The sequence below is a fragment of the Lotus japonicus genome, chromosome 1 (genome assembly GCF_012489685.1).
Source record: "Lotus japonicus ecotype B-129 chromosome 1, LjGifu_v1.2".
NCBI lineage: Eukaryota > Viridiplantae > Streptophyta > Magnoliopsida > Fabales > Fabaceae > Lotus > Lotus japonicus.
The window spans coordinates 9,142,932-9,158,435 of record NC_080041.1 but is presented as its reverse complement, the minus strand read 5'-3'; the positions used below and the strand labels follow the sequence as shown (position 1 = coordinate 9,158,435).

At 33.7% G+C, this 15,504-nt stretch overlaps 1 protein-coding gene across 1 annotated transcript; it reads right to left on the bottom strand.

The window, feature by feature from the left end:
• Positions 1 to 874: 874 nt before the first annotated feature.
• On the bottom strand, positions 875 to 7,578 carry LOC130733490 (nucleobase-ascorbate transporter 1). Its single transcript, XM_057585705.1, has 14 exons — positions 7,376 to 7,578; positions 6,089 to 6,186; positions 5,807 to 5,983; positions 4,795 to 4,895; positions 4,633 to 4,708; positions 4,111 to 4,170; positions 3,835 to 4,022; positions 3,653 to 3,749; positions 3,376 to 3,462; positions 2,624 to 2,682; positions 2,379 to 2,470; positions 2,194 to 2,271; positions 1,942 to 2,102; positions 875 to 1,611 (listed from the first exon to the last, which is right to left on the bottom strand). The coding sequence occupies exons 1-14, from the start codon at positions 7,449 to 7,451 to the stop codon at positions 1,399 to 1,401; spliced, it is 1,563 nt and encodes a 520-aa protein (XP_057441688.1). The 5' UTR covers positions 7,452 to 7,578; the 3' UTR covers positions 875 to 1,398.
• Between the last annotated feature and the right edge of the window lie 7,926 nt (positions 7,579 to 15,504).

Sequence of the window (15,504 nt, the reverse complement as noted above, 5' to 3'; positions counted from 1 at the left end):
ATATACAGATTACAAACATAATATTACAAAGATCAAAGATCAGATTACAAAAAATTGGGAAAATGGAAAGAAAAAAACCCCTAAATTTCCTAAAAATAAAAAACCCTCACTGAGACTTCTCCTCACTGTGGCTGGCTTGACCGACCGTGTCCTCACTGTGGCTTTCTCATCGGAGATCGGAGGTGGATGTAGGTTGGTGGAGGAGAGGAGATGAGGTGAGGTTGCGGCGGTGGAGATGAGGTGAGGTCGCGGTGGAAAGAGGAAGAGAGAAAGGAAGGGAGAGGAAGAAAACTGAGGGGCGGTGGTGGAGGAGTAGGGCGGCGGCGGCGGCGGAGGAGGAGACCGTTTGGAAATTAGGTTTGTGTGAGGGAGGAGAGAGCATCAGAGGGTGAGGGAGGAGAGAGCATCAGAGGGTGAAGGAGGAGAGAAAGGAAAATTAGGGTTTGTGTGTGTGAGAAGGGCTTGGCCGGTTTTAAAACTATATGTATTGCCTTGGACCGGCTCAGCCGGTAACGGTCCAGACCGTTGGGCCTTCTTTTGACCGACTGGGCCGGTCAGTCATTTTCTGCCCGTTTGGGCCTTTTTTTTTTTAAATTCCGTTTGGGCCCGTTTAATGATTAAATTGTTTTGAATTTATAATTTAATTTAATTTAATATTACGTGGATATAAATAATATAAATATATTGGGTAGTGTGGGTCCAACTAAAAGTAAAATAAGATCCCAACCATCGGAGCAAAATGTGCATGGAGACCTTAAGAGTGTCTTAAATCCTATGTGGCAGTCTGGACCCACAAAAAGTGAGTTAAGTCCCAAAATAAGATCCCACCATTCGAGATGCTCTTACATAATTATAACTTCTGCAGGAAAGTTAAAGGAAAATGACCATTCTTGAATAAGTTAAGAGTGTAAAGAAGTTCACTAAATTCAGTTGTTGAGACATGTACATCTAGAAACAGAACTCATTAGTAAGTAGCATTTATTACATCTACTGAGCATGTGCCAAAATGCTTTACAATCCAGTGTCGGACCAAGGTTTGTTTACTCATGGTCCACAAAAAATAACTTGGTTGGTGGTGGTTGGTGAATGAACAATGAAGAATAGCATTTGTTAGTCATGTCATGAATTCTGCAACTCCAAAAAAATGTGCTCTACCCCACTTCTTTGGATTTGGATTCTTTGCCGTAAGGGTAATCCTACATTCACGCAGTTAAAGAAGTTGAACCGTTTGATCAAGATCAGTCAGCTCAATACATTCCATCAACATTAGACGGCAGAGATAAGCTTAAGATTTGAGCCATCGGATCTTAATCGAACGACTTACATTCCTTAACCGCATGAATTTAGGAATTCTCTAACAACAATAATCCAAATTCCACTTGTTTATCCTCATCATTCTCAAGTAGGTGGAAAGAACCTGTTGAGATTAAATGGCAAAGTGTAGAACTCTTCATTTCTATTGTCTCCTCTAAACGTTCTAAACTTCACCCACCATGGCATCCCTCGGTCTTTCTTTGACTTTTCTACCTCGAGTGTGTTGTCAAGCAACACTGCTACTATAAGACCAACTGTTGCTGGTGATGAGAATATGGTGTTTAAGAATGCATTGAACTGCAAAGTGAAGAATTTGGTGTTAAGAGAAAACTACTAGAAAGTAAAATAATGGCACACTCATAGCTTTTGGTGTTGTAGAGTTTAAGAACATGCAACATTTTAAAGATGAACCAAAGTAAATAGTGGCAACCAGCATATCAAATCAAAGTTCAAAAGCTCAAATTTATTGATAGAAGTCAAGAAACAAATGAAAATGACAGCAACAAATTCTTGATAAAGCACAAATATTGTAAGGGCATATAGAAAACGGATCACGATTCTCTCAATTGTAAAAATACTTGATCATGTCAATTTTCACCATCTAACCAATAGCTATAGAAAACTCACCCATCCAGCATTAGTATGAACAAGGCCATGTCGCGCAGGAGTCCAGTATTGGTTGAAGAGTTGAGGAACAGATATTCCAAGGAACAATGTGAGCCCAATGATGATGAGATTTCTCATAGAGTTCAAGTTTGTGAACTGAAGAAATGATATTCCAACTGAAGCTGATAAACAAATAAAAGAACAAGTTAACATAAGAACAAGGACTGAAGTATGGAACCTGAATCTCACTTGAGATGATTTGGTATGACATACCCACAAGGCCAAAGAGAATGCAGTATAGAGCAGCAAATATAGGGAAGGGTATAGATGCAAACACAGCTCCAAACTTTCCTGCAAATGATCGAAGAAAAACAAAACCAAAAACATCATAAAACCATTGCTAACTTATATTGTAAAGCTGAAACAATTTTAATTATATTTGATTTTTCTATACCAACCTAAAGTAGAGAAGAATATCATAAAGCCAGCAGAAATCTGAACTACTCTGCGACTTCCAACTCGGGTTAGTCCAAGGAGTCCCACATTTTCCCTACAATAAACAGCCATGATTTGCATACCAAGTTACTATTGATTTGAAAGATAAATATCATATTGAAGAAGCAAATTGCAGAGTTTACCACCCAAAAAATTAACAATGGAAGCAACAACTTGAAGTTAAAACTCAATGAAGAGTAGAACTTACACAGAAACCGTGGAACCTGTCCCTGTCCCATAAAGACCATCAAGCAAGATGCCAATACCCTGTTAAAAATAAATAAGATCATGCTGGATGATGACACAAAACATTGTCCAGTCTTTGATCACGGGATTAAAGTATCAAACTATTCGAATTATCGTGCAGGCATGATCTGAGCTATGTTTGGATTGATGCCTTGATGGAATGGTACAAATTTTAATTGAATGACATTAGTTGCTATTGTTCAAAGTATTTTAAAATGGATTGGAATATAACAAAATCAAATATACCCTATTTCATTCCACTCAATAGCCCAAATTTGGAGAATATGGGAGGGAACTGCTCTATGCACCATTCCTTGACTTCGTACACTTTCACAAAAAATGAAACAAAAACTATACTCCCAACATTGCATTATCTATACTCCATTTCATTCCATAACACTCTATTCCGTTCCATCTCATGCCACTCATCATTAAATTCTTCAAACATAACCTTAGTCCTTGAGCAATTCAATAGTACAAAATGATTTGTGCAGATTCATTTACTCTATTCCGTTCCATGTCATGCCGCTCATCATTAAATTCTTCAAACATAACCGTAGTCCTTAAGCAATTCAATAGTACAAAATGATTTGTGCAGATTCATTTACTCTATTCCGTTCCATCTCATGCCACTCATCATTAAATTCTTCAAACATAACCTTAGTCCTTAAGCAATTTAATAGTACAAAAAAAGATTTGTGCAGATTCATTTACCTGCCAACCAATGCCTCGACTCAATACATAAGCAGGAGGTGGAGTGGCAATCGCTAACCGCGACGCTGCCTTGTATGCTCCAGTAGACTGCAACAAGATGTACATGGTCAATACACAATAACAACAACAACAAAAGCCTTATCCCACCGAGAGACTATTCTGGTGATTGTAAATATTCGAAATTTGATAATACGTTTCTTTAGCCAACAAAACTGCTGTTTAACTTGCCAAAATTGCCAACAAAAAAAAAAAACAAGATCAGGAATGAGATCACTACCTCGACCATGGAGACAATAACTGCTGACATCATAGCAAATGAATGGCCAGCAGAAAATGTAGGTGGACCCCATTGGAGGGGGTAAGGGAACATGAACCTATTACAGTGAAAATAGAAACCTCAGAGCCTTTGCAAAATTTTAGAACTTACCAAAAGAGATCAAAATAGGCTTACTGATGTACCATGGGGCAGCAGAGATTAGATTTGCTCTGTCTGTACGACAGCTTTGTTGTGTTCTGAAATGTTTATCTCTGTAAGCTCCGCTGGCGGTCAATATAACAGCGTAGATCCAAACAATTGGGACACAAATCAACACTGGAAAACGTTCAAAGATAGGGATATCTCTAAATGGTCTCACATGCTTTAGGTACTGCAATTTATGGCAAATTAATTTGTATTAAGAAATGTAATATGATGCACAGCACACCAAGATGTTCTTGTTAAATTTAAGCACTTACCTGTGACAACCCAACTACCAGCAACAGCATTGGTATACCAATTTCTACGCAGTTTCCTAACTGATAAAGAGATCATGAAGAAAAATGTATAAATTTATGAAGATGTAGTGAGGATGGTGAACTAAAGGATTTTGCTAAAGAAAATGTCATCAATGTGTATATGCTAAGTAAGCATTATGACATTATCAAATAATTCAGGAATATAGTCAGCAAGGTGAATTAAAAAAAAATTGTAGAAGAAAATGCCATCAATATCCGCGTGCAAATTCAGCACTATGCCACTATCAACTAATTCAGAAAGACAGAAACTAGGCAAAGCTCTCCAATACCTAGAAACTAAAATCTTAGATCAAATTCAGAACTGAAAACTGGTGCCTTAAATATCATTGTTTATCATCATTAAAAATAACACATTCTTCCATATAATGCAGTCACATAAATTGCTTTCATTAGAAGATCATTTTGTACAAAAAATTCAACAAAGACAATGACAATTAAAATAGAGATTTGAACCACACCTACCACAGGGAATCCGCGTTCAAATAACCCTAATCCAACCAATCCAACTACAGGTGCCAAACCAAGAGGACTGAAAAATCTGGAGAAGACCATAAAATGAAATGCTTCAACTTTTGTCTTTAATCATTATCAATTCACAAGCAATGTCACATGCAAGTAGAATACCTTGAAAAAAGTCCCCATACTTGGCTGTAACCCAGGATTATCTGAATACTTGAGGCCACAATAAGTGCTCCTTGTATTGCTCTCATTGTTTGTATAAATCTCTGTCATAAAATCACATAGCAAGATTTACTTCAAATCCCTACCAAATAGTTTATATTAATCTTTCTGATCCCCAATCATTTAGGGTTGTCAGTGTCATGAATCCAAAATTAAGTCCATGTATTCAGAGGGTGTTTAAATAATAAAAGACAGTATATTTTGTATTTCTAGACTTACAATTGTATTTCATAATCTGGGGCTTACCTACATTTTGCAAAACAAAAACCATTGAATTCTAACTTTAAACTTCACTGAGAACCATATACTATGGATAAAGCAGAGTTGCGGGAAAAAGTTAAAAATGATTTTCCAGGAGGATCAATCATGACCATGACTAAACTAAAATCCCTTTATATTCCCTTTAAGGACTATCTTTAAGTTTGCGTGGAGTAGTTAGAATGTGTTTAGGCAAACAACTGAATTATGCGTTTATGGCAATAAGTGTTATCACATAAACACTTATGCATAAGCGAATTTTAGAAGCTTATGGAATTAAGGTTAAGCTCAAATAGCTTATACTTAGCTTATATGTAAGTATAAGCGCTTATTCATAAATCATAGTTATTAGCTTATCAAAACAAGCTCAAATCAAAACAGCTTATAGGTAAGTCATAAGTTATTATCATAAGCTTAAAAACACTTGCATTAGCAGCAGAGCTTATGCTATAAGTCTTCCCAACGCGACCTTAATTCTGGTTGTTATATTTAGTATTGTTTTGAGCCTATGCTTCCATAGCAAATCCAGTACTTAGATAGCTATGCAGGATTGCAAGAAAACCCAAGAGAGGATAAAGAATTATCATTGTGTTAATGCTTCTCTGATCAGTTATTAGATGATGCTAATCAATAACCAATATAGTTTAATGTGCTCCCAAACTACTTTTAATTCAAGAGATGGAAGGAGGAAACTTACTTCATGAGGATCAGTAATCTTTTGCAATGAGGAGTCAGTGATAATGTAAGCAACTGGAACAACATACGCAAATGAACCTCCTACTACTGCTGGCAATCTGGTACCAAAAAGCGCTTGGAGAAGAGTGTTAATACCAGATACAAAGAGCAGAGTCTGAATCACACGTGCCTTATCACCCTGATCACATAAGCAACCAAATCACCAACAAATAAACATCAGCAATGAATGAATGAGTGTCAAAAGCAACAATTGCTTTGCACAATAAACAAAAACTCAACATACATCACTTCCTCCCATGGCCGGAACGATCAATGAAGGAATCATCACACTTGTTCCCAGCATCAATATGTAGTTTTGAAATGCTAGAAGGACAGTTTCAGCTGCAAAACAAGTTCTTCATAATGAGCTAGCAAAAAAGAGAATGAAAATGAAACACCTAACTATTAGCATGTTTGGAAATCCTTGTATAGTTGATTCTAAAGCAAAAATCAATACTAAGAAGTAGCTTCTGGTGCAGAATTGATCTTGAGGAAAAATAAGTTGATCAAAACATACTATAAATAATATATACCATAATCTATCCCTGCCTACCATCTAAATTGCACAACCACACTATGTTTAGTAATGAGGCCAAACTTAGACCATAGCAATTGAAAAGTCAAGATTACTTAATGCAAATCACATCATGGATTACATTACTTGATAAAACAAGAAAGATAATGTTGTTGGTGATAAATTAATATGTGGGGTCACTTCAATGTCATTAGTAACTAATTTTTTTATATTAACCCACATGAGAAGAAGAAAATGTCAGGGTCAAATGGTGACATTAGTCTGGGTTTAACCTTGGGGGACCATATAATGTCATGATTGCTAGCCTACTTAGCAATAGAAATTACTGTTTCATAGCACTACAAGACAAGGTTGAAATGATAATCAAATACGGCCAAGATGAGTATTTAAAAAACCAGAATGTTTTAATTTATAATAATAATAATAAACATTGTCTTCAAGTTAAAAACTAACCCTACCAGCAAACAGGCCAACAATATAGGAGAAAACGGCCAAAAATACTAACAGAAAAATTCAAAGTCCCCACTTCAAAATCTAAAAAAAAAAAAAATCAAAACTTTTGTCTTCTAATCCGTATCATCATAAATGAAAATAGCTTAATCTCACACTTCTGAAGTACACATTCAGAACTAACAAACCATATAGAAGAAAACAACCCATCATGTAAAATAGCTTCAATACATGAAAAAGATAAGAACTTTATATATATTTCTTCAATCCATGAGGGTAGCAAAGCATTGTCATGAAGCTTCAAAACTGATAAGCTATGTTTTTTACCCACTAAGGAACATAAGCTCAAAGCCAAACAAGCTTCCATTTTTATGTCAGAAAATGAATAGAAAAAAAAAACTTTGAAGAATGAAGAGTGAGATAGGCAAAGTAGGCAAAGTTGAAAGTACATGAAAACACACAAGCTCATTGGGGTGTGTGTGTGTGAGTGTGTGAGTAGAAAGTAGTAAAAGAGAAAGAGAAATGAGAGTGAGATGATGATGATACCCCATGGAGGATTGGAGTCTAGGCAGTACTCAAGGTCCTGAAGCTGTTCCATGGGAAGATGGGTAATGTCAGCCATTAATGGTGGTTGGTGTTTGTTTCTGACACAAGAGGTTGAGGAAGCACAGAAGAAGAAAAGAAACAAAATGCAGAAAGGAAAAAGAGAGGAAGAAGAAGAAGAAGGAACTTAGAACAAAGTAAAGTGCAGATGATATAAAGTGAAGAAAAGCATGCCAGAAATGAATATTTAAAAAAAGGGAGAGAAAATAAAGGTAACAAGTTAAATTAAATTAAATTATAATAATCAAGTTTGTTGTGTGATCGATAAGCTTGTTTTTTTGGGTTTTGAAATGGAAGAATCAATTTGAGGTTTACAGAACTACCCCTTAATATCTGTGTTGAAGAAGAAGTGAAGAATAATGGTCAGCATTGAGGGACCACAAGAAATCCTAAGTGGTGTGAATGAAGATATGACTTACGAGTCACTCGCCGCATGAATGAAGTGTCTTGTTGGTGAAAGAAACCAACCACCGAAGCACTCTCTGCGTATCTTTGCTCTCTCCTAAGTCATTGGTGATTGGACTGACTATTTTACCCCTATTATGAGATTATGGTTTTTTTTTTAACAGGTATCCCATGAGATTATGGTTTTTTTTTTTAACAGGTATCCCACTGTAAGTCGTTATGAGACTAGTCTGCTCGAAATTTTAAGATAGTATTAAGTGAATTTTCTTCTAGTAAATCTTTGTTTATACACATCACTTATGATTATACTTTCAATAAAATGCTTAAAGATTCTGATTATTTACTAATTGTGTTAAGACTTCTTGGTAGTTAAAAGATTATTTTACCCTTATTATGATTACACATAGTATTTCATGTAGATGGTGCTTCATGTGCTCCTACATATTTGACACTGTTTTGACAATTATCATTTATGTGTCACTTATAATTTTGATAGAATAATAATTATATTTTATCAATTTGTAATTTTATTGTAATTGTGAAATTATTGATTATCTCTCTGGGTAAGCAAGTAAAAAAGGACTGTATAAGTAAAAAATTGTACTGTAATAGTAGAGGACTAATATTGTTGACAGATGAAGGAGCAATTTGAACACAGGGGTAGGAGTAAAGGAATGTTGGTCAAATTTGATATAACAACTGTGGTCTGTGAACATAAAGTACTAAGGAACTTAATACTCATTAATGAACTAGCAAGCTACTAGTACATGATTTGTCACATTAAATGTTCTAAAACCTTTTCAGTCTGATAGTGATTGGTTGTTTCGTTCATGATTTTACATGATCAGATACCTTCTTCATCTCCATAGTATCCTATTTATAATTTTTTATTTTAGTTTTTTAAAATATCTCTACCGTCACCGGTTATAAAACTAATCTACTTGAGATTCATAAATCACATTAAGTGGGATTTCCAACTAATTAATATTTCTTCATACGCATTGCCCAATAATTGAATCTTAGTCTAGATGTTTAAGATTTAAGAAGTTCAATTATCTATAAATTGTATCATGCCTATGCAAACTATATTAAAACAAAACAAAAAATTGTTTAAAAAAATTGAAAAAAAAATTAACAGTTAATAAAAATCTATTTTTAACTTTAAAAACTATGCTAATATTTTGGGTTCTCTAGGATGATTAGACTTCACCCTAGAAGAACAATATGATTATTTATAAAAATAAAAATTAAAAAAGTTATGAAAATTCTTTATCCATTTATCTTAAATTCTATTGAATCTGGGATAGGGTTAATCTGCCTTCATTGATAATTTAAACAACTCCAAATGATGTGTATTAAATTTACAAAATACTTCCTCCGTTCCTAACTATAAGATCTAATAAAAAAATTGCGCTTATTAAGGAAGAACTAAATATATATCTAATTAATGTATTGGTTTTAAAAAAATGCATACATTCTTCCATATTTACTCTTTGTCATTTTCTCTCACTAGTAATTATTGCATTAATGAAAACACACAATTAATGTAAGGAGTATATATGGAAGAATACAATATTTTTTATGGATTATTGTAATAGGTCATAATTTAGGAACATGAAAAATGTAAAACTATGCGTCTTATAATTAGGAACAGAGAATAGTAGTTAGTAACATTACCTTAGTTTTTCATGAATAAACAAAACACATAATAAGAAAATTATGTTTTCTTCATAAGAGTTGAGCTATCTAGTGTGAAACATTATGCACAACATAAATCAAATCAGTAACACGTTTTTAATTGCAATTTTTTTTGTACCCCAAAAAGTAAAGGGTTCTATTTCAGTATTTCCATATGTTTAGTCATGTTTTATCTATAATAATGGATATGCACTGACAGTGTAAAAGAGTTTTACACAGTCATCCAATCAAAACATGTCACATAGGAGAGATAATTACATTTGACTTTAATTTTAATTAAAAGAATAAGATATTTTCTGATTTGGCGGAATTCAATTGGATGTCTGTGTAAAACTCTTTTACACTGTCAGTGCATATCCATTAAACTCAATAAAATTTTTAAAATTTACAATTTAGTCATTTATATGGTAAAAAATGAATTAAAGAGTATTATATCCTCCGATTTTTAAGGGGTGTTGGGTGTTGGAGCAACTCCCAAGAAAAATTGTTGGCAACAAAAAAGAAAATAAACTCCCTAACTGGGTCGACTCTGAGCCAGCTACCCACCAGTGAAGAGCTCTGATGATCAGGTCTTTGATCTTGCTATCCTTTGACATGTGAGGATTATAGTTTGCAGTTCCCGTCAATCTCCAGAGAATGCACTGACCCTTCTGTATCAAAGTCCATTAGCGCATTAATTTTTCTAATGTCATAATCCTTTCCTCCTCCATGATTACGAATGACACCATATGCTTGGGAGATCTTATGTACTTACAATGCTTCTCAGGGTGTAAATGATTATCTTCCTATGAAATGGAATCGAGAGTTCATGGCCTCAATTATACTATCAATGTTCCATGATCTCACTCGACTGACTCCACTGATGGAAGGGGAGTACCCAATGAAATAAGACACAATGGTAACACTATATTTGGGCCTCACACACATCTTCTTCTACTACAACCCCAAGTGTGTTGTCCAGTTCAGCATTTCCATGCATACAAACAATGCACTCATAAGACATCGAATTCATCACATCCCTTACAACACGCACAACATGACACTTGGAGACAGCATAGTATGCGGTCTTTTCTTGAGTGAAAATAAGATCGTTTATGCAAATGATTGGATGATACCCATTTAGAAACTCAAGATGCCTAAAGGGACACCCTCTAATCGTTTTTATACATGGTTGTTTCCATTCACGAGAAGGGTGTATATTATGTCATTTCTTAGTGCATATTATGAGTGTTGTAAGGGTTGAGATAAATTTGATGCCTTATGATTACATTGTTTTGATGAAGGAAAGTGTTGCATTGAAAAAGACACTTGGAGGTGTGAGGCCCAAACAAAGCGTTATCATTGTGTTCTCCTCTCTCCTCAGTTGAGCCTTTCAGATGCATCGTTAGAACATTAGTGGTATATTTAAGACCCATGGCCATAACAATTTCATAGGAAGAGAATCATTTTCTGCATCTTGAGAAGCATTATAAGTACATATTGGGCAATGATAACAAAGTCTCGGCGAGATGATGATCCGAAATATTAATCAAACAAGGAAATATTGGGAAATCTAAAAATAAGTATATGAAACCAAAATATGGATTTAGGAGTTGATTAGGCGTAGGGAATCTAACTTTGAAGTTCTAAACTAAGAATCTTTTATATGTACTTATAAATAAATTTCACATAAATAAGGTAAACAAACATATATGAGAAGAAACTCCCTTCATATAGGGGAAGAAAGGCTAAACAGATTGAAACTCGTGTAATACAGGACTAAATGAGTAGTTGACAAAGAGTCAACATTTTGATGTGAAATATCAATTTTTCTTGAAAACTTTGACATGTCTTTTGACTATCAAAACATTAGAGCTAGAACTTGGTCTCTTTATGAATCGTAGATGACAGAAACATATTTCAAATGTCACTGATTTCAGACAAAATTGACATCTAAAACTTTAAATACAAGCTCTCATTTACACTCTCCTCGAATACGTTCATTATTTTTTGGATACTTTGACACACATTCTAGATATTCAAATGTTAGAATTTGATGTTGGTCTCTCTAATAATAATATTAGATGACAACAACATATTTCAAATGTCACCGGTCTTATGTAAAACGAACGCATACAACTCTAGATAAGAGTTCTTATTTACACCTACGTGATGCAACATCTCGATTTTGTCTTCTAATACAAAATTGATTTAGTAAACATCTAGTTAATTAGATCGAGGAGTGTTAATAAGAGTTTGTAGACATTTCTAACAAGACAAAAATAATCTCAAAGTTATATTTATGGCATAAGATGCACTAAAAATACTAAAACTGCACAATTTTCCTTATTAAAACAACTTGTGTAATTTATTTCAAATTAATTATTAGACAAATTTATAAATAAAATTCAATACTCATCCAAATAAGGTAATAAATCAATTGGACTCATTACACACATTTTCCCTTCTTATTTTTTAATTATTGGGATTTTGTTACAAATAAGATAAAAGTAAAAGCTAAAATAAATTTGGTATTTTCTTTTAAGAAATGGACTGGGTCCAGACAAAATTGGATATCCACAATCCTCTTAGCCCACACAGTCACACATAATCAACCCTATCCCCAATAACCTTCAACCCAGAAAAAGCAATCAGACAACAGTAATCAAACAAAATAAGAGATGAATAGTGGACAAGTTTTTTGTTTTGGTCAATTATAATGGACCAATTAAGGGAACACTATTGTTTGCATTTTCAGCCCATGGTATCTTGTTTTGAGTTAATTTGGATCCAATTAAAGCCCATCCAATATGGCCCATATTTTATATAACATTCTAACACCCTAAGATCTGTCATCACTAGCAGGGTTATGAAACACGACCCAGCTCTTTTCTGTTGAATGGTGATAAAGGGGTTTATTCTCAGAAAAATAATTTATTTACACCCAAATTCCACATTCACCTTATAGTAATAAAGAAATGAAAGAGAAATAAGTGCGAGAGATATGAAGAATATATTTTTTTTTGTATTCCCTCCATTCTAGAAAGTTTGTAGTTTAAGGTTGTGGCCCAAAGAGTAAGAAATCAATTATTGATAGTATAATTTGACTAGATTGCCCTTATTTAATTTTACTAGTATGATGTGCAACTATTAAATTATACTTATATTGAGAAGAATGTAATTAATAGAGAAGAGTTGTTGTTGGTTAATATAAAAGGTGATATGTGAGAGAAAATGTATTAAATGAGGGTATATGTGAAAAAAAATGGGGAAAATTGCATTGGCATTGTAAAACAACAAACTATTTGAGATATTGAAATCATGCCCAAAACTACAAACTTTCTGGAACAGAGGGAGTACATCGGAAACATAAATTGCACCCGTCAGGAATTGATCCCTGAACCTCCCCTACCCAACCCATATGTCCTTAGCTAATAGCTCCTACCACTTGAGCTATCTTAGAAGGACATATGATGAATATGTGATAGAAAGAAAAGATATATACATGAAAAAAAAAGTAAATGAAAATGAGATAAAATAGTAAGTGAGTGTGAATGTATAACTTATTGGTTCCCCATTCTCAAACCTTCACATTGCAAACAATAAAAAACTGAAAAAATTAAAACAAAACTTGTAAATAATGATACACTTTTGCAGTAGTGTCCTATCATTGTTTGACTAAATATTGGTTCAATTTTTAAAAAATTGTAAATGTAAACATGTGGACTTGGTGTAGTGAAACATGACAAGGTCTCGTATCTGACATGTTACAGGTTCGAGTATCTATTTGTATTCTTGAAGTGAGGTAAATGTAAGTCTTTTATAAGTGTTTGTTGAGTTTGAACGTTTTCTCTGCCTTAAACTAAAACATCATGTCTCACCCTGTTAAAAAAAACATATAAAGAAAAGCAAAAGGAAGCCTAATTAATCAATCAAAATATGATATCGATCTTCCTAATATTGATAGTTGATTTAAGAGCTAAAAACTTGTTTGCAATGTGCTCAACAGACAAAAAAGAATTATTATTTTTTAAATTAAAACATCAATATCACACATGAAGCTCTGCATAGATCTCGTTTTGGACCACATGTACGAGATGATAGCTTTGTATATGCCCTACGCATATTGAATTAATTAGAACTTAAAGTTTATGCTACCGACTGCTATATATATCTCACAAATCTGTTCAAGAACTTATGTTTGTCCCACAATTTTTTTTCTAGATGTCATACCAACCCATTAAAGACCATGTCTTATGCTTGTGGCCCAACTCAGTGTGAAGTTTCCCACCGTCACTTTATAAACATGAATAATGAAGCTTACTTTCATAAATTTGGTTCTATGCATGGTTTGATAACCGAAATTCCCTTCTTATATAGCTTTAGATTAATTTATGGAAGCCAAACTACACTTGATTTTAGAATTAACTTTGAGTCTCTGTTCTACAAGGTGACCATGAGGTTGGGAATTTAATTATACATATCCTGATCTCAATTGGTCCACACGTCTCTGATCAATTTTATGAATGGGTTGGTTGTATATCTCACAAATAATTGCGGGACAAACACTTAAATAAATCTGTTTGGGAGATACATATATGACTTAATTTCACTTTGATCACCCATTTTACGCGAATATGCAAATAAAGTCCCTAAATTTTAATCACAATTCACCCATTTATTGTCATTTGCAGTTTTGGTTTTATTGTCTATGTTATATCGAAAAACTAACATTTTTACTCATGTGTCAAATTTTGAATGTGTTGGCATGTGAGTTGGACGCCATCCTCCCTTCCTTCGTTCTCCTCCCTTCACCCCTTTCTCCTTCCTTTTCTCTCGAACTAGTAAGCAAAATAAGATATAATTGAAGGGTGGTGTGGTGGATTTTGGCCCATTGCTTTTTCATAGACACAATCATCCGTACCTGCAATTTGTGGTGGTTGTTGACCACCATACATCATAGGTGCTAAGAGTATGACTTAATTGCAGTTTTGCTCCTTTATCTTTCACCTATGTGTGATTTGACTCCTTCATGTTTAAAACGAGCACATTTACTCCTCGTATTTCAATTTGTGAAAATTAACTCCTTCCATTAGTGAGTTTTTTTAAAATTGACGGAATTGACTGACGTGATGTTCATTAAAGGACATGATTATGTTAAAATTGAGCATTTGGATGTCATTTCATTAAATAAATAAAATAAATAATTAAATAAGTAAAAAAATAATTAAATAAAACTGAAATATTAATCCCTAATTAAATATGAGTGAATTTAGTTTTTTTAATTTATTTGTGTCATTTTTATTTTGTTTATTTACTTATGTGTCATTTTGGGAGGTAAGTTATGTCATCCTTGATCGTGGAACAAGCAAATTCCGCCTGAAATTAGACGGCAAATTGTCACAGGGAGCCAATTTTCACAAATTAGAATTTTAGGGACCAAAATCGCTCGTTTTAAATGAGGGAGCAAAATCACACATATGTGAAAGATAAGGGAGCAAAACTGCAATTAAGCCTAAAAGTATCTTGTGAAAACCAATGTTCACCGGCCAATCATTTTTATTAAATTATTATTATGAGCGGTTGTATTATTATTATTGTATGTGCTTGACCTATATAAATCAAGAATTTAGTTCAAGGGCATGCAATGTATTTAACATATGTATATGGCAACTATATTCTATTTTGTGGTGAGTGTCGTATCGAATTTATTTGGAAAATTGATATTGACTCATGCTGAACTAGTTAATCAATTTTTTTTTCAGTGAGTCTCCATATCAAGAGATCGACTTAAGTGTACGCCACTTAAACGTATAGTTGAGAAGGGCATGGAATAGATGTACATGTCAGTCACTAGCTAGCTATAATAGAACACAGGGTAAGTAGGTAAAGATTGTTGTCATGGTGAAAGCTAAAGTATTTATTATATATAGTTACGTATTTATATTCATATGATACTTGTATTGATGAATGCTTGAATTAATCTCTCA

What these genes read in the sequence shown, in the direction of transcription:
- LOC130733490 (XM_057585705.1), bottom strand. Translation starts at nt 7,451, where the DNA reads ATGGCTGACATTACCCATCTTCCCATGGAACAGCTTCAGGACCTTGAG. An exon ending in GATATTCTTCTCTACTTTAG is followed by an intron (nt 2,272 to 2,378) that starts GTTGGTATAGAA and finishes GATCATTTGCAG; the next exon opens with GAAAGTTTGGAGCTGTGTTT. An exon ending in TTCATACTAATGCTGGATGG is followed by an intron (nt 1,612 to 1,941) that starts GTGAGTTTTCTA and finishes TTCACTTTGCAG; the next exon opens with TTCAATGCATTCTTAAACAC.